This window comes from Durio zibethinus, chromosome 26 (assembly GCF_047325235.1).
Source record: "Durio zibethinus cultivar Kanyao isolate XHJ-2024 chromosome 26, ASM4732523v1, whole genome shotgun sequence".
NCBI lineage: Eukaryota > Viridiplantae > Streptophyta > Magnoliopsida > Malvales > Malvaceae > Durio > Durio zibethinus.
The window spans coordinates 17,327,391-17,349,823 of record NC_143187.1 but is presented as its reverse complement, the minus strand read 5'-3'; the positions used below and the strand labels follow the sequence as shown (position 1 = coordinate 17,349,823).

The window sequence follows — 22,433 nt, the reverse complement described above, 5'->3', positions numbered from 1 at the left end:
AATAATGAACTTAAAGCAGGTCAATAGTAAAATCAAATTAAAAACAACTATTAAAGGCATATTTTAGTGTCAACCTCTATGTACCAAACATTAGAGTCAATCGTAAACTAATTGTAATTTATCCTTACAAACTTTACCCTAATTGAAAAATTAGAATTTTCAAATGAATTCGATTTCAAAGTTATAATGAAGTGTTCAATCAAAAATCATTAGGACCTTTTCTCTATCTCAAATCAATGGAATGAATAAACTCCACAGATGGAAATTACTAAGAGAAAGTGTAACTGCCCCAATAAAACACAAATAAGTGATATTAGAAAAAATGAAGATAATTAGTGAACAATGCCAAGAACAACTTCGCAATAGGAAGAAAATAGAAGTTTTCTCACAACAAATAAACAAACACATTTCTACTAATGACATCAAAACTAACCAACTAAGGTAAAACATTTCATCATAAAAAAAAAAAAAGAAGAAACAAATATGGACAGTTATGCTGCTATCTTACCTAACCAAGATATCACAAGAATATTTGTAGTAATGGACCAACAAACAACATATCTGGGTATTTAATGCCAACATGTTTTGTTATTTCATGACGTCTCCTAGAAATGAAGCTGAGCAAAATTGCATATAATATATCAATGTCATTCCAGTTATCAAATCAACATTCTCTTTTTTTAAAACAATTAAAAAAAAACCTAATATTTGAAAACTTTTTTATTAAAAAAATTAAAAATCAAGCAACAAAAAATGAGTAGTAAAGGAAAATATTATTATTACCTATGAGTGATAATTGGACTATCTCTACAACTTTGGTTATTGAAAATCACAATGTGTCACCATTTACTTTTTGTTTTAGTTAAAATATATCTATTACATATGAATCCTAGCTTATTCTAACCAAACTCGGCTACCAAAAAAAAGTCAAAGCTTTTTGGATTAACATAATTTATTTATGCCAGTATTTTTTTAAAAATGGTTGATTTTATGTTACTAATAAAATGAAGATAGAAGAACTGGGAGGAAGGTAGTGGTGGGTAATGGTGGTAGCTGGAGACCCAATTGAGGGCGGTGAAATCGTCGTTTTTGACTTGGTGGCATTTCATCATGGTGCCAATAAGATGAATGTTTAAAGTCAATGAAATAAAAATGTTTTACAATAACATTAGGAACTAAACAACATGTCCAACAATAAGGATTACTGCCAAAGATACCAACACAAATTAATATCCAGGATGGTTGAACAGAATTTCATATATAAACTAAAGATTATAGTAAAATCAGGACAGATGTAGCTTTTGAACTTACTAATGATAATCAAGTTTTTAGCAATCTCAAGAAACTTAAAGCTCTTATCTTTATTGTTTGTTATGATCCGTGATCTCACATACTAAGTATGAGACTATTAAAACTTTCCTTCAAAGTCATAGCATATGATATATTTTACATAAGACTTTGTTAAACTTTTTTATTCCCTTAAAATGTTGAATTTCATAAATACATAGGAAAATATGATTAAGCACATCTTCTTATTGCTTACCATTACTTTCAAATTAGCATCATTTGATTCTACATTCCATTATACTAGTAAACTCAAATCAAAATACCATGATAATAATAAAAAAAATTGTAACATTTCTTACCTAGTTGCACCTCTATACTTTGAGATTCTACGAGAAAATTCACTACTTTTTCGATAAATTAAATCTAAAAATAGATTAATTAAAAAAGAAAAAAAGTATAGGTTTTGTTATTAAGTATTACCTCATCAAATATCCAATATATTTTTATTTTGATTGACCCTCCATTTTCATGAGCTCATTTTGATAAGTTGATTACTAAAAGGAACCAAAATAATAAATGAAAAATTAAGTGTTTAGATCAAAATATAAAAATCACAAGATTTAACAGCTTCAGTACCAAATAAATCAAACCCAATATAATGAATAAAAAAGAAATAAAAACTTTTCACAAAAAAATTGAAAAAAAAGTCCTATGTTCAAACTTACTAGGAAATTAAGGATACTATTCTATCCCCAATAGTTCAATGTAGCCAAGTCATATGCATGTGTTGTCGCTTTTTCATCGTCATAAGCATTTAATCGAAAATCCAACACTTGAATTAAATACTTTAATAATACCACAAAATTGATGATAAAAGGAAAAAGACAAAAGGAAATAGAAAGTAGTTTTTTGACACTATTAAAGAGAAAGCAAACAAAAAAAATCATATACATGTGACAAACTCATTTAGATATACTGCATTAATTTCAATTTGATTTGATTATCGTTTCTAGTACCATCAATATAGTAAAAAAAATCAAACATGACATTTATAAAATTAAATCAAAATTATTAGTTAATAATTTATGTAAAATAGACATGGATATAAGAGAAATACCAATTGGACAACCATTTTTCTGGTTTTTTTTTTTTAAATTTTCCTGACCATCTCCCTCCACCAGTTTCGAAATGTTAATTAAGATGCATGCATCTAGATGAGATTGATCTTTTGATTTTTAAAATACTTGGAATATTCCAATACCAAGCATCACCAAAAAATAAAAACAAAAATCATAGTCCTCACAATTTGTGAGAAACCCAACAGAATAGAAAGTAAAAAAAAAAGAAGAAAGTTTCAACCAAACAGTGAAAGGCTTGGACTGTTTAGGCAAAGATTTGGCCAATGAAAAAGGAAAGAAAAATAGAATAGAAGAAAGAAATGAAAAGTAAAGAGTAAAGAGGTTAGCCAAACTTTGGTCTTTTCCAATGGGTTTCTAATCTTTGTAATGGTCTTTTATTTGAAGCTTCTAGAAACAAAAATTTCCTAAAATTACCTTCAATCACATTTTCTTTTTTTTGACATTGTTGAGCTGTCTTTTTCAACACAAATAGGGGATAGTTTTTATATTAAGGGATAAAAATGAAATAACAAAAGTACTAATTTTAAATTATATAATAAAAAAATAAATTTAATATGATAAATTCAATATTTATTTTTAATTTTTTAAAGACACAATAAAGATTTTACAAGAACAAAGATGTAAATAAGATTTTTCTTCAAGATGTCAAAGAAGAAACAAAGACCATGAAAAATTAGGATCAAGAATGAGAATATTCTTTCCACCTTTAAACCCTATTTGTTGACATTGCTACTACAAAACTTTTTTACTTAAAAGAGAAACTTACTACTAATAAAATTCTACTTTTAATTTCTTACTAAGTGAGTCCCTGCACATTATTGTGGGTCAAAAATTTTTTATTTTGTCATTCATATTTATTGGTTTTATTGCTAAAAATGTACTTAACTTAGAAAAAAAGTGAAAAATGACAAAATGTACAAAAAAATCAAGTGAGGATGATATGCAAATACTTAAATTGGCCTCATATCTTGAATTAATTTGATATCAATTTTTTACAAAAACGTCCATGTTGAATTGAGATGGATCGAAACCTATCTAATTCTAATTGTTTTGTCATCCTTATTAATTGACTCATTTTGTTGTAAAATCTATTTAATTAGGAAAAAGATTGAAAAAGGAAAATAAAATCAAATATAAGTGTGATATTAATACATCGCTAATTTAAAAAAAACCATCAAATTTAAAAAGGAATAATTGAAGAAAAGTAAAAAATATATTTTAAATAATCATATTAAATGGGCCCATGTTAAAAAATTTTTTAAATATATATATTTTAAAATATTAATTTTTTAAAAAAATAAATAGCAAAAAAATTAAAAAAGAAAAACAAAAAAAAGAATCAATTAACTTAACATGTGGCATACTGATATACTATAAATATTAAGTGGGTCTTTAAAAAATAAAAAAATTATTTATTAAATATATTTAAAAAAAGAAATATAAACTTGTGAGATACTATTTGTACAAAATGGGTTTGATAAAAAATAAAATATTAAAAAAAACTTTATTCAACATTTTTTAAAATTTAAAAAAGAAAAAAGTAAAAGAGGGTAAAAAAAAATAGAAAAGAAAGTTTGATATAAGTTGGTCTCAAACATAAAAAATAAAATATTCTAAAAATATATTTTATAATTTTAAAAAACTTTTAACAAATAATTTAAAAGAAAAAATTTAAAAACCTAAAAAAATAAAAAATTAACAAAGGAAAAAAACCTGAAAACAATAGCTTAAGAGAATGATATTGTCGATCATACATTACTCAAATAAGTCATAAAAATCTTTATTAAATATTTTTTTTAAAAAGCAAAAGTTAAAAAGGATAAAAAAATTAAAAAAAGAGTTTAGCATAAGTGGATTTTACACGTAAAAAATACAATCATTTAAAAAATATATTATTTATAATAAAAAAAGAAAAAAAATGTGACTTACAATTGGTATCAAATGGATCCTACAAAAAATAAAATTTAAAAAACTTTGTATTAAATATTTTTTAAATTTAAAAATGAAAAAAGTAAAAATTAATACTTTTGAATCTCTAACTTATTTGGTATTTGTTGTATAGGGATTAAATTGAAAAAATTCCTTATTTTGGGGTCTAAAAAAATCAAGCAGAGAGATTGTTAAACAATGAGTTGATAATAATGGAGGAAGAAAAATGTTTAGTGGATTGAAGAGGTGAAAAACGATATGACACGATGCTTGCATTTACTTGTATTGCAAATGTCAAAGAAGAATCCTTTATTACTACCTTTTTCCTTTCCTAGAAAGTTGAATTTGAATAAATTTTTTTTTTATAATGTTAAAGATTGAGATAAAACCATTTTAGGGGTTTAGAGTTTAAAAAAGAGGAAAGTGCCGAAATGAAAAGGACAAAATGAAAAAATAGCTCTTGTTCTACTTCATACGCTTCTCCATATATATAATATATATATGTAAAACTTTTTTTTTTGTGTATCTTGATCGTTCCTCATATATATTTTATATTATAAAATATTTGTATTACAAATTTTTAAAGTTGTGTAAGTTTATTGAAATAAGTGAAATAACAAAAGTATTAATTTTAAATTATATAATAATAAAATAAATTTAATTTGATAAATTCAATATTTATTTTTAATTTTTAAAGACACAATAAAGATTTTACAAGAACAAAGATGGAGAGGAGATTTTTCTCTAAGCTGTGAATAAAGATATAAAGGTTGTGAAAAATTAGGGTTAAGGACGATAATGTTCTTTCCATCCTTAAAACCTGTTCGTTGACATTGCCATTAAAAAGTTTTTTTACTAGAAGGTGCAACGTAGTACTAGTAAAATTCTATTTTTAATTTCTTACTAGGTAAGTCCCTAGGCGTTGCCTCGAGTCAAAATTTTTTTATTTGCCATTCATATTTATTGGTTTTATTGTTGAAAAATGTACTTAATTTTTTAAAAAAAGAGATGAAAAATGGTAAAATGTACAAAAAATTAAGTGAGGGTGACATGCAAATACTTAAATTGGCCTCATATCTTGAATTGATTTGATATCAATTTTTTACAAAAAAGCACATATTAAATCGAAATGGATAGAAACCAATCTAATATTAATTGTTTTGTCATTATCATTAATTGACTCATTTTGTTGTAAAATCATCCAATTATAAAAAGATTGAAAAAAGAAAATAAAATCAAATTCGAGTGTGATATCAACACATTCACTAATTTTTTTCTTTAAAAACTATCAAATTAAAAAAAGAAAAAAAACCTCAAGAAAAGGAAAATATATATTTGAAATAATTATATCAAAATAGCCTCATAGTAAAAAAGTTTTAAATATATATTTTTAAAATATTAAATGTTTGAAAAAATAAATAGCAAAAAAAAGACAAAAAAAGAGTCAATTGATTTAACATGTGGTATACTTATATATTATTGATTTCAAATGTGTCTTTAAAAAATAAAAAAAATATTTGTTAAATATATTAAAAAAAGTAAGAAAATTTTAAAAATAAATAATAAACATGTCACATACTATTGGTACCAATTGTGTTCAACGTAAAAAATAAAATCTTCAAAAAAAATTATTCAATATTTTTTAAAATTTAAAAAGAAAAAAGGTAAAAAAAAAGAAGCAAAAAAGAAAGTTTGATATAAGTGGGTCTCAAACATAAAAAATAAAATCTTCTAAAATATATATCTTATAAATTTAAAAAATATTTGATAAATAATTTTAAAAAATTAAAAACCTAAAAATATAAGGAAAAAAAAACATAAAATTAACATATGATAGCCCAATGGAATGATATTGTTGACTGTACATTACTCAAATAGACCATAAAAAATCTTCAAAAAATCTTTATTAAATATTTTTTCTAAAAGGAAAAAGTTAAAAAAGGATAAAAAACAAAAAATAAAAAAGGAGTTTAGTGTAAGTGGATTCTATACGTAAAACATATAATCTTTTAAAAAATATATATTATTCATAATTTAAAACACAAAAAAGTAGGAAAAGAATTAAAAAAAATGTGACTTATAATATATATCAAGTGGATCCTATAAAAAAATAAAATCTTAGAAACTCTGTGTTAAAAGTTTTTTTAAATTTAAAAATAAAAAAAAAAGTTAAAAAGGGTAAAATATAAAAAAAAAAGTTTAATATAAGTGGCTTCCAAATATAAAAAATAAAATCTTTAAAAATATTTTTTATATTTTTTGAAAATATTTATTAAATAATTTAAAAGGAAAAATAAAGAAAACCAAAAAAACCAAAAACAAAAAAGAAAAAAGAAAACTTTGAAAATGACACACGACAGCTAAAGGAAACGGTATAGTTAACTAAACATCACTCTAGTATGTCATAAAAAGTAAAACCTAAAAAGATTTTAATTAAACTGTTTTATTTTAAAACGAAAATTTGAAAAGGGCAAAAAAGAAAATGCAAAAAAAAAAAATTGGTATACATGTATGTCTACACATAAAATATAATGTTTTAGAAAATATATAAATTTTTTTGTAATTTAAAAAATATTTATTAATTTTATAAAAATATTTAAAAAAATAAAAAAAAAATCTTGCACAACACGTGACATTAAAAAAAGGTACTATGTCCCACGTGTTACCAAAATTTAAGTAATGGATTCTTATTTTGTTAGTATGTTATATTATTAGAATTTTGTCCATGCATTATTACGAGGGCAACATTACTTTATTTGCATATTTTAATTTTTAAAAACATTTATATTTTTAGATATTCATATATAAATTATACGTAATTTAATTGTACTATGCTATATACTAAAGTAGGGTATCATTGACATTGTCATAGTAATGGATTCTTGTATTTTTTTTCTTGATCGAAATAAAAAAACACTTAATCTTTTTTTTCTTTCATCAAAAGTTTTGTATTTTTTTCCTATGGTTTCTCTTTTTCGTCGTGCTAGATTTTTTTATTTGACTTTGCAATTTCCTTTTTCTTATTTTTTAAATAAATGATTTCTTTTTTCTTACTTTGTATTTTTATATTATTTTTATTTACATAATAATTAATTACTCCATTTTTTGTAATGAACTTTTTTTTACAATTTTCTCAAATTTTTTTTTATAAATTATATTTTTATGCAAGAATAAGTATTAATCATATAACAAAGCATTTAAAATCTATATGAACTAACCTTTATAAATTATTAGTTTTTCTTTATTTTATTATCTAATGTGTAATTTTATTTTGATAATAGTAATATTTTTATACTCAATTGATGTATACCAAGTTCTTAGATTAAGAATTATAATGGTATATTAATGAATTTTAACCGACAATGGTGTTTTTACAAAAATGTAAAATATATCATTAGTCACTCAATTATGATCATATTTTTAAAATGGCCATTCAACTAATAAAATTTTTAATTTAGTTGTAAAAGTTAGAGTAAGTATTTTTTTTTTCACCCACCATTATTCTTTAATGGTGTGATGATGACATGACAATGCCATGTTAGCTATCAAGTACCATGTGGCATTGCTTCGTCACTTGATATGCCACGAAGTATTATTGACAGGCATTATCAATTTTGAAAAAATAAGTTTTGTTGATGTAGTAATGCCACATGACATCTGATAGCTGGTATAGTATTGTTAAGGCAACACATTCATAGAGACTAACGGTTGGGTGACCAGAAAAAATACTCCAACTTTAGTAATTAAATTAAAAATTTTAATAGTTTAGTAATCATTTTAAAAATACAATTATAGTTAATTGACAAATGGTGCAATTTACCCAAAAAATACACATTAATTTTTTTATTATAAACAATAATTTTTTTATCATAAACAAGGAAGTGTTGATAGACACTTTCAGGGTTTTTTTTAATACTTATCTAATTATTTTCTTAATTATTTGGTTATTATATTCATTTTAATAATTTTTAGATTTAATCTTTTAATAAATGCCCTTTTTTATTTCACTTTCAAATCACTCTAAAACATTCTTAAAACTTCTCAGAAAAATTTTTTGCTTCATTTTTTCTCTTTTTTAATATTCTTCGTAAAATATTAAAAAATTCTTAAGCTTAACCAATAAGGAGCCTAAATTTAAAAGATTAGGTGACCAAAAGGGTTTTAAGGAATCTAAGGTTAATGAAGCTCAAATTAAGAAGATTTTTAGTTTTGAGAAAACTCGTTTAAGAGTTTTAATCTAGTTAAAATTTTATCCAAAGAGTCCAGTCTAGATGAGACTCTTTCAAAGAGTTTTGATCCATTTGAAATTTTGTCCAATGAGTCCCATTCCAAACAAAACTCTCTCAAGGAGTGTAATCCTACCGGAACTCAATTTAAAGAGTCTCAATCAGACTGAAAACTCTTTCAAAGAAGTCTTGATCCAATTGAAGCTTTGTCTAATGATTGATTGTGATTTAAAGAGTTTTAATAAAGAAGTTTTCATCAACTATCAAGGTAAATTTAATTCTTTAAGCATAATTTAGGGCATGTGGCTTGCCTATGAAATCTATGACATGTAGATTAGAAGTATGCATGACATTTATTTTTAGATTAAAATTTATATATTATTATGATGTTATTATAAATTTTTAAATGATTTTATTATATTTTTATATTGCACACAAAAAGCTATCTAAGGTATGGCATTTGGGTAATTTTGTAGGTTGTTGTATGAAATGAATATGAAATCAAGGTTACAAGGTATTTTTCGTTGAAATAGTCCTTGTAATATAAAAGAATGTAGCACCAATAGAGAGTTGCACCAAATGATTATAAGTAACCCACCATAAGGCGTGTTTGAAAAATACTTTTTTTAGACTTATTTCACCTTTACCAAACCTTGAGGTGCAAAAAAGAAAGCTAAAATAGTCTATGAGATACAATGTAGCCAATGTTTGAACTCACATTACACTAATAAAGTCCAAACCATTAAACACCCTTAGTGAGAATGGAAATACTAACTTAAGACTTGTGTTTTCTACAGTAAACAAAGTCTTAATGACTTTATTCTACTTTGAAAGTGAGGAAGACAAAATTTCATAGAGTGTTTGATTGAATTTTGGATATATAAATATGTAGTCTTGCCATTTCTATTTATAATGACCAAAGAGAAGGGTTATGACACTTTTATCTATGTCATTTCACTTAAAAGATACAACCTTAAACCAAATAACACCTTTATGAATAATTATGAACATAATTATTCATCTTTCTGATAGTAAAAGATCATTTATGAAAGAGTATGTATCATTTTAAGAGAAATCATTTTAAAAAATCACACCTTTTGACCTAATAAAATGGTGGTATTCAAATACCCTTCAAGTGGTATTTGAATTCTTTAATGGTTTTATATCAGATAGCTTGAAACAGTGAGTAAGCATTTAAATTCCCTATGTAAGGTATTCAAATATCTTCAAACAAAAAACTAGCATTTGAATGCCTTATGAATAACATATATCTTTTGCTAAACTTCACTTTTCAGATCATTCATTTTAAAAAAATGTTTTGTGCTTACTTAACTTTGATTTCTCAAAATTTATGATGAATTCTTAATCAACTTTGTTTTCCCTATTTTGAAAATTACTCCAACACATGCAATGTACAATAAGCCATATACATCGTAATATAGATCTAGGAAAGTTTTGTCATAAATATATCATAAGGTATCTTATTTTTAGTTATTTTGCATGCTATTTAGAATTATGTTATGATTAGGCTTATCATGCATTACATTGTACCATGCCATATAGATTCTTTATGCCCATCAGTAATATTTCAACTGTACAGTTATTATGTATAATATGTTCATTTATATCATGCCATTTATTTATTTGTGCTATTATTTATGCAATTTTTTATGGTATACTTAAATTCATTTCATTCCATGTTATGCTTTATTCCATATTTAAATTCATGTTTTGTTTATATTTTATTTAAATTAAGATGTTATTAATTGCTATGGATGTTATAATCGTATGCTTGCATAACATATAATTTAATGGTTGATAAACCACACAAAGTGGCTTGCCCACCTATAAATTTTTATATGTATTTGTGACAACATCATATTTTCAAATTATTCATAACTTCTATGCTTGCATTAAGAATTAAGATAGTGATATAGTATAACACAAATAAAAAATACGGATAGATAAAGGTTAGTTTATCCTAGATAATGTTTTAAGTTTTGATTCCTTTTAATCTTGTAGCCAAATCTTTGAACGGAATTCTTTGGTAAAAATGAGACTTGAGGCCTTAAAACTTGATTTTGATTTTAGGTATATAAATTAATCAAGTGGCAATTCCTAATCAAAATGAAACCCAAATGCTACAAGTGCACTATAGGTGACACTTGTATTGCTCATAATGACAATTCCAATAGGGATTGATTTTACAAAAATTTGTATTATATTATAACATTAACCTCATTGTATCATGACATTCATATGCATCACCATAGATTGGATGTATTGAAAGCTTAGAGCCATACCAATCTAGCTTGTCTTTTTGTTATTCTCTTCCAACTATAATATAGTCAGTTAGGCCTATAATGGGTTGATTCATACACTAACATCTTATGGTCATAAGCTTACCACTTAGTGTAAATGTAATATGTTAGAAATATTTTTAAAATATGAAAATAGTATGATAAATTACTTAGTCTAAGAGAAATTACATTAAGTTATTTAACTTAAGGTATGGTTCCAAGATAAAAAAAAAAAAAAAAACATGATTCTATACTTAAAAAGAATCAAATTAAAAAAACTGATCATATAGTCAATCAACTACCATGCATAAAAGAGTCGACTACCTTAAGCTTCCAAGAAAAGTAGTCGACTACCATTGGTATAGAGTCGACTATTTTGATAAATAGAAGTTAAACTTAGTTTTTGTATAAAATAGTTGTTAACTGCCAATCTAAAGCAATTTTTTGGTATGGTTGGATAGAAGTAGAATCATTTCCAAATCCTAATGGAATTGATTGCTATTGATTGATAATCTTTTCAAAAATAGTTTGAGATTATAATAGTCAACTGCTAATAAAGAGAAATTGATTGCCCTATACTATATTGGAGTTAGAATGATTTTGGAAATTGAAAAGAGTCGATTGTAATATAAAGCAACCAACTATTAACGTATCAAATGTTTTCTGTAGATTGAAAGGAGTTGACTACTTTAAGAAAAAGTCAATTGCACAGCTTTGAATAGCATTCTAAAAATTAAAATTATAAAGGGGTAGTAGACAGCTTTCTTGGTGGAGTTAATTGTTCTATGTGAACAATTAAAATTACCTAAATTGTAAAAAATAGTTTCTGTTGAAATGAAAAGTTTAGTCAATTTAATGAACCAACCTATCCTTAATTATTCAATGGGACATCTTTCCAATATAAGGAAGTGATATTTGATTGAAACAATACAATTAAAGAGTCATAACCATAAAATTAAATCTATATAAATAGAGATTGTTAAGAGTTCATTTAAAACAATTTAAAATTTTTATTTTATTTTATCTTTTCTTCCATTTCTCTCAAAATAAAGACTTGTTACTTTGGCATTGTTTATTGCAAAAAATCTTGTTAAAAACAAGTATTTTCATATTTCATTAAAGGGTGTTTAGTGATTTCGTTTTTCTAGCATAAAGTAAATTAAATATATGCTTTATTATATCTTAGAAGCTATTCAGTAAAACCTCTTTTGCATATCAATATTGGTAGAGGCGAAATAAGCCTTAAAAATAGTGACAATAGCATGCCTTGAAGCCATTTTTGTTCATGATTGAAAGTGCATTTACTCTAGTTAATCTCAATTTGCAAAAGAGAGGTTCACAAGTTCTACAACTAAGTATACATTATTTTTGTATTCTTAAACCTTATATTTACTAACACAATATTTTTGTTAAATGAGATATTAGTTAAACCTAACAAATAATAATATCATCTAATGTTATAAGTTTTATGTTTGAAGGAGTTGATGTGCTTATTAATGTGGGCAATTAATTAAAATTTTGAATTAATTTCATGAAAATATTATTATTGTGTTTAATTACATATGAATATTTTGATAATTTTGATAATTATCGATACCTATCAATGTTTGAGACTTATATTCTCTAAGTAATTAATTTTTAGTAAATTATTATAGTGCATCAATTTAAAATTTTCTCAATTTAAAATTAGCATAAATACGTCTTGTATGTTCATTTGATTGATTTTTTAAAATGTTTTTAAAATGGAAATTGTTAATTTTAAAATAAAAATATGTTTCATTTTGCGTTCAAAATAAACAAAAAATTGTTAAACTAAAAATTTTAGAAAATTTAAAATTAATTCTCTAAAAGTTCTAAATATTTTAACTAAAACCATAGGCTAATGGTGAAAAAACAAACAATTTCAATCTTAAGCATAAAAAATAGTTACCAAACGCTAAAATTGATTCTAAAAAAGATCTAAATATATTTAAAATGTTGAAATGAAAAGAAATAATTTGGAAAGATCCTAATAATAAATTATTATAATTAACTTAATATAGATAAAAGGAATATACATGATTTTCAATTAATTAAAAAGATTGAAAAACAAATCAAATTTAATGGCCAAAACAATTTTAAATTTAAATTTATAGTAATTTAGAAAGACTTGGTCTTTTATTCTATTTTAATTTTCAAATTTCAAATATAAAGATTTTATCTTTTATTTGAATTTGTTAAGTTGTATAATTTTATGTTTTCTCTTATGTATTAAGAATATAAGTTATTTATATAGCTATCCACAGAAACATATCTTATTAAGTAATTTTGTACCTTTGAAAATAATATATATGCACACACGATGAGGGATTAAGTTTTACGGATGTAAAATTATTTAGTTTTATATCTTTTTTTTTTATAATTTCATGTACTATTAATATTTTAACAATCCGATATATGGATTTAACAACAAAATCAGTCATAATGAACATAAAATTTTATATCAATCTAATATATTTATCATATCAATCGAGAATATTATCTTTTTTAGTATAAATTTAACACTTGAAATTTTTTTTATATCAAGCGCATAGTCAAACATTTTTAATTAATTCAAAATTTGACAAGTAGTCAAAGAAATTTATTTTCAATTATGATAGTAGTCAAGGAAGCTTAAAGAAAGAATGGTTAGAAGCAAATTATTGGACTCAAAAGATGTGTGTTTTGTAAGCATTGATTTGATTTTTTATAAGTGGACTAGTCTAAGCGTTGATTTAAAGGATGGAAATGGAATGGACTATTCGGTTCAGCTTGATTTTTAGACAATATGGGGTTAATTTGCAATATTTTTATTTTTTAGAAATCACACCCACGGAATTTCATTGGATCAATTTGATTTTTTTTTTGAAAATTTTAATAATATTTCTAACTTATTTACATTGATTTAAGAATAAAACATTTATTTTTTTTATTATAAAAATTTATAAGTAATTAAAAAATTAATAAAAATAAAAAATTTATTTGAATTGGATAATTTTGATTTTCAACTTAGAAAATTGAACCAAACTAAATAGAATTATCCACAACTCGAATCAAAACCCATATAAATCAAACTGAGCATAATTTTTCTAATTAATTTATAATTTTCTCAATTGCCTTAATTGATCTTTTCTAAGGCTATAATCGATCCAATTCGAGTCGATACAACATTAAATTCGAATTCGAACTCGATTTGAAATTCGAGATTCGAAACTCGATTTAAACTTGAATGAGTTTTATTTTTTTAGCTCGAACTCGATTCAAGATAGAAATTGAGTTACTCGAGCTCACTTGATTAGGCTCAATTAATATGTAAAAATAAACTTGATTCTTATATTCGACAAAAACTCGATTATTTATGTTCGAACTCAAACTTGAGTTTCGAGATATTTTATTAATTAAAATAATAAAAATATATTTAAATATAAAAATTCGATTAGGCTCGTAAGTTATTCGAGTTAGATATAAGAATGTTTGAACTCGGCTCGAGCTCGACTCGATAATAATTGACCCGAATTCGAATTTTATTCGAATCGAATCTGAGCTCGACTCGATAATAATTGAGCCGAATTCGAATTTTATTCGAATCGAATCTGAGTAGCTTGTGAATACTAATATATCATTTATACCTTTAATTTTTCCAATCCTAATACGAGACTGAAGAGAAGTTGGATTCCTAATATTTAGAGGTCATAATTGGGTAGGTTTGGGTTAGTTTGTCTTCAAGATAAAATTATTTTCGATTTGGATGGTTTTAGATACAAACAATTTTGGGTTTGGAGTATAAGAGATTTAAAGCCTCTCAAGTTTAGACAATTACAAACATCGATCAATTCAAGTACAATTAGTCTTATGTTAATTACATTTCAACTCCTTTTTAATATTTATGAATTGAATTAGTTTTAGATTTGACACATTACGAATTTGTTTTACTTAGAATATGATCATTCCAAATTCAAATTATCAAAACACTAATTTTTTAATTTGTGCAATGCATAGATCTTTTATTATATTTTTTAATTTATTCTAATTTTTATATTATTTTAATAAAAGAATATATTTTAATTTTTTATTTGAAAAAAATAATTTATCATATCTTGATTCTAAAATTTTTATTTTAAAAATCTATATATATGTGTGTATAATCTGTTTGGTTCATGATACAAAATGAAAAAAAAAAATCTAAAGTGTTTGATTCATGAATTATGAGTTATCGAAAGTGGTTGAGAAAATATGTAAGGTATAAAAATGTTTTTATTGATAAAAAAAAAAAAACATAAAAGTGGTAGACAAAACCATTTGATTTATGATTTGTCATTTCACCATTGAGAGAATACTAATTTAGACTTGAGGACAAGTCTTTTCTAACCAGAGGAGATTGACACCGGAGTATCTACACAATATACAACTTGGGCTGAAACTAAGGCATGCTTATTAAAAAACAAGATGGGCCTATCTTTAGTCCAAATCTATTAAATGGATCCATAAATAAGATGGGCTGGAATAGGAAGACTGCGTTCACACTAGCTGAAAAAGATCATGAATATGAATGAGATTGTGGTTAGGTTCATTATCATGTAATCTGCAGGAGTAAATGGGCAGATTATGTTCGCATGCAAATCCTATGATTTTAGGCATGATTGTAGCAATGTAATCTGAAAGTTTTCATGCTTAGAGGGATGTTCCTAACCTATATATTTTTTATTATTCTTTGGTAAAAGGCAGAATATAGTTTTCTTTATTCTTAGGCAATCTTCTAGATTATTTTTAAAGTTCTGTATCTCTTAAGTAGATTTTCTAGAGTGATGAACTTTTATTGTTTTGTATCATTTATTAGAATTTTAGGATAGTGTTTCTGTATCCTTAGTTTTTAGTCTTGATGGTGAACTTTTATTCTTTTAATCTAATAATCATATTCTGCCATTATTCAAATTCTTATGAATTGTTTTCTTTGTGAGTTTTTTTGTTTACAGTTAATCTTTATATCTTAAACATCAATTACCGGCATCAATCTATCAATCAAGAATATTATCTTTTGTTGGTATAAATTTAACACTTGAAAATTTTTTTATATCAAGCTCATAGTCAACTATTTTTAATTAATTCGAAATTTGACAAGTATGACCTGTGAGAATAGAGAATGAAATACAACCATCAAATTCAATAAAATATAAGTTGTATAAAAAATTATGAGAGTAAAATTTACCCTTATATATATATATGGGTATATTTAAAAAAAATAGTTTTTAATTTGCAATATTCTGATTTTTTTAGAAATCACACTCACCTGAATTTCATTGGATCAATTTGATTTTTTTTAAAATTTTAATAATAATTCTAACTTTTTTAAAAATAAAACACTTTTTTTTATTATAAAAATTTATAAGTAATTAAAAAATTAATAAAAATAAAATTTTATTTGAATTGGATAATTTTGATTTTCAACTTAGAAAATTGAATCAAACTAAATAGAATTGTCCACAACTCGAATCAAAACCAATATAAATCAAACTGAAAATAATTTTTTAATCAATTTTTAATTTTCTCAATTGCCTTAATTGGTCTTTCCAGTCTTAATATGAGACTGAAGAGAGGGTAGATTCCTAATATTTATAGGTCGTAATTGGGTGGGTTTGGGTTGGTTTGTCTATAGGTTCAAATTATTTTCGATTTGGATGATTTTAGATACAAACAATTTTAGGTTTGGAGTGTAGGAGATTTAGAGCCTCTCAGGTTTTGACAATTACAAACATCGATCAATTCAAGTTCAATCAGGCTAATTACATTTCAACTCCTTTTTAATATTTACAAATCTCAAATTGAATTAGTTTTAGATTTGACTCATTACAAGTTTGTTTTACTTAGAATATGATCATTCCAAATTCAAATTATCAAAACACTAATATTTTAATTCGTGCAATGCATAGATTTTTTATTATATTTTTTAATTTATTTTAATTTATATATTATTTTAATAAAAAATATATTTTAATTTTTTATTTGAAAAAAATAATTTATCATATCTTGATTCTAAAATTTTTATTTTAAAAATGTATATATATATGTATATATGTATGTGTGTGTATATAATCTGTTTGGTTCATGATACAAGATGAAAAAAAAATTCTAAAATGTTTGATTCATGAATTATGAGTTATCGAAAGTTGTTGAGTAAATATGTAAAGTATAAAAATGTTTTTACTGATAAGAATGAAAAAAAATATAAAAGTTGTAGACAAAACCATTTGATTTATAAATTATCTTAGAGTATTTTTTAAAATATTGAAAGTATATAATTATAAATCTAAACCAATAGTAATGATATATGCTACAATCAAGTTAAATATCTCTTTAGTCATTTATCTTAAAATAGAAGCAAAAGAATATAATATTTATATCATTGGTACCTCATCAATTAACTCAAAACAATTATTCATATATCAAAGCAAGCATTGAAATAAGTATTTTTCCTCTAGAAATGATAGTATTTATTTTATTAGAACCAAATTGTATGATTTCAATAACTAACTTATAACAAAATAAATTATTTCTGAAATATATGAAAAATATGAAAAATAAAAAATAATATTTTTTATAATAAGTTAAAGTAAAAAAAAAATCACCAAAAATAAAATTATACAATTTTAAGAAAAAAGATATCTTAATAAGTTATATTTTAATAAAAAAAATTTTTTGGAAGACAAAAGAATTTTAATAAATATCTATGAACATATCATAACAATTGATCAATACTTCAAAAAAAAAAAAATATGAAAGCAAAAAAATAGTAAATGAGTATTAAAAGAAAAATTGTTTGAGATAAATATTATTTTTTTATAAGAATAAAATTATAAAAGTAATAGTATACCTTTCAAAGAAAAGTTGTAAATTGAAAAAATAATAATGGTGTAGCATATACTATTTATAGGTTTATTGCATAACAATTAAAGTGTATAGATCATTTTTAAATTGATAAATATATTTTGAATTTAAAAAATATAATAAGTGATATTTATCTTTTAAATTTTAAAATGTTTTAAAAAATAAATGAATAAAAATTTTTATGAAAGTAAAAATATCGTTTTAAGATTTTAAAATTAAAAAATATATATATCTACGTAACTAATGAAATTTGAATTAAATAAGATTAACTTTTAAATTTTTAAATTTATATTATAATTTACTTTTTAATTTAAATGGATAATTTTATATATTTAATTATTTTAAATTTAAATTGGTCAAAAAAATGTTGATAATATGAAACCAACAGTTAAAAATTTAAAATTAAAACTTGCTGTAAAAAAATATAACTAAAATTGAAACAACAATTGCAATAAAAGATAATGAGAGTTAATTATAAATAATGTGAAAATTTTTTATTTTATATATATGAATTGGTCTTCCATTTAAATTTTGAAAATTTTGGATAATTAAATAATTTTTAAATATATTTTTGATAAATAATTTAAAATTAAAAAATATTTTATATGTCATTATAAAGAAAAATTTTAAAAATTTTCTAATTATCGAAAAGAAAAACTATTCACATAAATATTTATATCAACAAATTTTACCTAATAACCAAATATTCTGTAATATAACATTATATATAATTTACTCTTTTATCAAATTTTACGGATTTCAAATGGAATTAATTTTAAATTTGAGTCATTACGAGTTTGTTTTACTTTGACTTTGAGTCGTTCCAGATTGAAATTATTTCAAATTCAGACTTTTTTGAATTTGAGTCTAAATTTTCTGTTAAATCAAGACAAATTGGATTGGCTTCCACCTATAGTGGCCCTTTTTTTCTTTTTATTTTTTTTAACATCAAAATTTCAAGTAAAAGACAAAAACACCCTTCAACAGCCCAAATCCCTTTGTAAGAATCGACATATATTAGAAGGTTGGTTCGTTGATAATTTCATTATAATCCAAAGGAAAACAAGTTAATTAATTAACCCATAGGAAATACCCTTCCCTAAGACATGATGTGTCGTGTTACCATTTCAACAGAAATCAAGTTTTAGGATGAAAGACAACGGATCACAACTTTCTTTTTTCTTTTTTTTTTTTTGAGCCATTTTAGCGCATCCAGTACTTTGATATGCATCTCATGGCACAGGTGAAGGGACAAATCCAAAACAAAACAACACAAAAATGAGATTACAAAATGGTTCAAATCCCCTTCCACAAATAAAAATTAATAGAGAAAAAAAAAAAAAAAGAAAGCTCAATAGCTAATACGCCCCATTGCAGCCTGAGCCCTTAAATCATCACTAACAAGAGAAATAAAGAAAGCAAGAAGTAGAACACAAAACGATTTGATACAGCTAGTATATCATATTTGGCGAATTAGCCTTCAAAGATTGTGTCAGGTCAAAAAAAAAAAAAAAATACAGACATTCCTATGTAACTCCACCATAAAAGTTTTGATATTTCTTTTGGAACACCTAAAGGGAAGGAACATCAATCAATGGCAATGATGAGAAAACCAACGGATACATACATAAGAAAAACGGGGTAGAGTGCAAGTGCTTTTCTCCTAGGATTGACAGCTGAACTCATGAAAGGATAGGCAGCCCATGAGCTCCAAGCCAATGTCACACAGACCACTATCACTTTGACTATCACATTGTCCTTCAACATACAGATTAGGGCTCCGATATCCAGAGGGAACAAACAATAACCTAGAAGACTCAGACTCTGGAAAAATATTATATGCCCACCCTGAAACAATGCAAAGAAAAAAAACCTCAGCACAAGTCATACACTTACCATCTATGCAAGCTTTTTATACCTAACTTTCAAAAAAATGGTATCTAATTATATGTAAAAGGGGAATTCTCAGACCAGATATAATATTTGACTCAATTTCAAAAGCTTGCACACATGGTCAAAATTTTACCCTGTAAAGGAAAGAGAAAATTACCAGTAGTAGTACATTCAACGTCAAGATTACAGCACCAGCTGCAAGCAGTGCGAATGCAACAGCAAATACCTCAGACTGGAACATTTTTTAAGAGGAGAAAAAGTTAGTAATGACTAACTAAAAGCCATGATAATTTCATAAATAAACAGAAAGTAGGAAATATATATATATATATATATATAGCAGAAAAAAAGGAAGAAAGGTCTAGATACAAACATAAGAGATGCCTCTTATACATTGAAAATATGCATAACAGAAAAAACTTGCCAGAATATCAATGTCAGATAAAAAAAAGTAGAAAAGATGAGGCAAGATTGTAAGAAGAGAAATCACAAATATGACACGAGGAGAAGCAAGATCAAAAGTAATCACAAAATACAGTAAGATGATATCTCTTCAAAATGTAAAGCAACGTCATCATGCATCAAAAGTTCTTGAAGGAATTTCATGCAAATAAGGAACCAAGCACCTCAGGTGGCAAAGTGTGTCAGATATATTATGTGATTGCAAACATGCATTTCAAGTTAAAGGTGAAGTTGTATAAAACAACTATAAGGCCTACATTGCTATATGGGACAAAGTGTTGGGCTGTTGAGAAACAACATGAGAAGAAAATGAGTGTAGCAGAGATGGGGATGCTTAGATGGATATGTGATAAGACTAGAAGAGACAAAATCAGAAATGAAAAGATTCGAAGAAAATTAGAAGTAGTCCAAATTAAGGAAAAGATGAGAAAGGGTTGTTTGAGATGGTTTGAACATTTGAAATGTAGGCCTATCTATGCACCAGTTAGGAGAAATGAGCTTTTGGATTTGGGAGAGACCAAAGCTTTTGGAGGTAGAACACGAAAGACGTGGATGCAAGTAATAAAAGATGATATGAGGGTTAAGAAAGTAGATGGAAAAGTTGTTCTTGATAGAAATGGGTGCCACAAGAAGATTCAAAACTACAACTTAACATGAATGCCTTTTTTAGCCTTTCATATAGTCAACTTCAGAGTTATGAGATAATAAGGCCTAATTAGTTTGTTGTTACTGTTTTTGTTGTAGGGAACCAAGCACCTCAGGCTATCTCCATTCTGTCCTAGGTCGACCTCAACTTTTATCACTAAATGCGGCTGGATCATATCCATCTCTAGAAGGAAAAGGCCAAAGACACAAGCAACAGTACATGTGGCTATGCAGACAGGTGGGCAAGCCAAAGGATAAGGTTACTTAAATTGAACAAAAGCTTCAATTATGGTCAAAACCATGCAAAAGTTCAAAGGACTAAGAATCCTAATCCTCTAGCTTCTAAGCCATAACTGGTGAGTACTAGATCTCATCTAAACTCTATGACTTTGAAGGAGAGGCAATGATCAACAGAGATGGGATTCCAAGATCAGTAAACATTACAAATAATAATAGGAGCAGCTGAGAATAACAATAAAAAAATTTACTGGAAAGATGCATAGACTATATATCATGCCCGAAGTCCCAATCTTAAGAATTGCAACTTGAATTCAAGACTAGAGTCGTCATAAAACAAATAAATCTTCAAACCACAGCCCATTGATAAGTGTCAATATGGTTTGTACAAATACATATGAAAATCCTTGCAAAACTATCAAATTCAATTGCAATTGCAAACTAAGCCTTTCTTTTATGATGTGAGATCAGGTACATAAATCATGTTGTGCCATTGCGCTCTACTTAAAATTATCAAATGGAGACAAATTCCAAATACAAATACCCAAGTATATATAAAAATTAAAAAAAAAATGTAAATCGAAATCCAGTGTGAGAGCAAACCTTTTTAACGGAGGCGGACCAAGAAAGGGTGAGTCCCAAGAAGACAATGAAGAAGAAAGGACCCCAAAGATCCCAATCTCTCAACGCCTTTCCTGGATCTTCTCTGTAGGGATTCGGGAACACCACCAGCTTCAAGTTACTTACGATCCGGGAAAGATCTCTTTTCACCGTGTCCCAAACGGGCTCCGTTAGGGTGTTGGGCGGGGGACCGAACCCAGTGGCCACGATGCTGCTAGAGTTACCGACGGGTGGAGGAGGAGGAGGGGCGGCAGGGACAGACGGCACCTTCTGATTGGAGGATGATGAGGAGAGTGAAGACGGAGGAGGAATGTTAGATTGGATGAAGGGGGAAGAGGAGACAGGAATGGAGGCCCGAGGTGGGCTTGGAGGGCGGGCCGGGTGGACTGTGGCTGGGCCAGATTGGACGCTGGCGTGGATTAGATTCTCGATCTCGTCGATGTCCGATTGGGACGACGCGTGAAGAGGTATCGTATCGCTGTGCGAATTTGACATATTTGTTTTTTTTTTTTCTTGAAACAAAATTTTGTTTATTTGTTTGGGAGAAGGGATATGACTATGAGAGAAGGAGGAATCAAGGAGGAGAAATGAACGAGGAATTGAGAAGAAGGAGAGAGGGTGCGTTCGTTTGTTGGGAATTTGATTTTGGGAGTTTGATTTTCTTTTTCTTTTTTCTTTTGGGAAGTTATTGTTCGTTGTCTTGCTGGTGGCATAAAACGTCGTCGTTGGAGCGTTGACGCTACCACTATGTAAGATTGAAGAACCGTTGAACGAGCGTAAAAGCTGATAGGATA

The 22,433-nt window shown here is 25.6% G+C and overlaps 1 protein-coding gene across 1 annotated transcript; it reads right to left on the bottom strand.

The window, feature by feature from the left end:
• Positions 1-19,207: 19,207 nt before the first annotated feature.
• On the bottom strand, positions 19,208-22,295 carry LOC111275335 (protein YIP4b-like). Its single transcript, XM_022860629.2, has 3 exons — positions 21,622-22,295; positions 19,832-19,906; positions 19,208-19,629 (listed from the first exon to the last, which is right to left on the bottom strand). The coding sequence occupies exons 1-3, from the start codon at positions 22,132-22,134 to the stop codon at positions 19,369-19,371; spliced, it is 849 nt and encodes a 282-aa protein (XP_022716364.1). The 5' UTR covers positions 22,135-22,295; the 3' UTR covers positions 19,208-19,368.
• Positions 22,296-22,433: the final 138 nt, after the last annotated feature.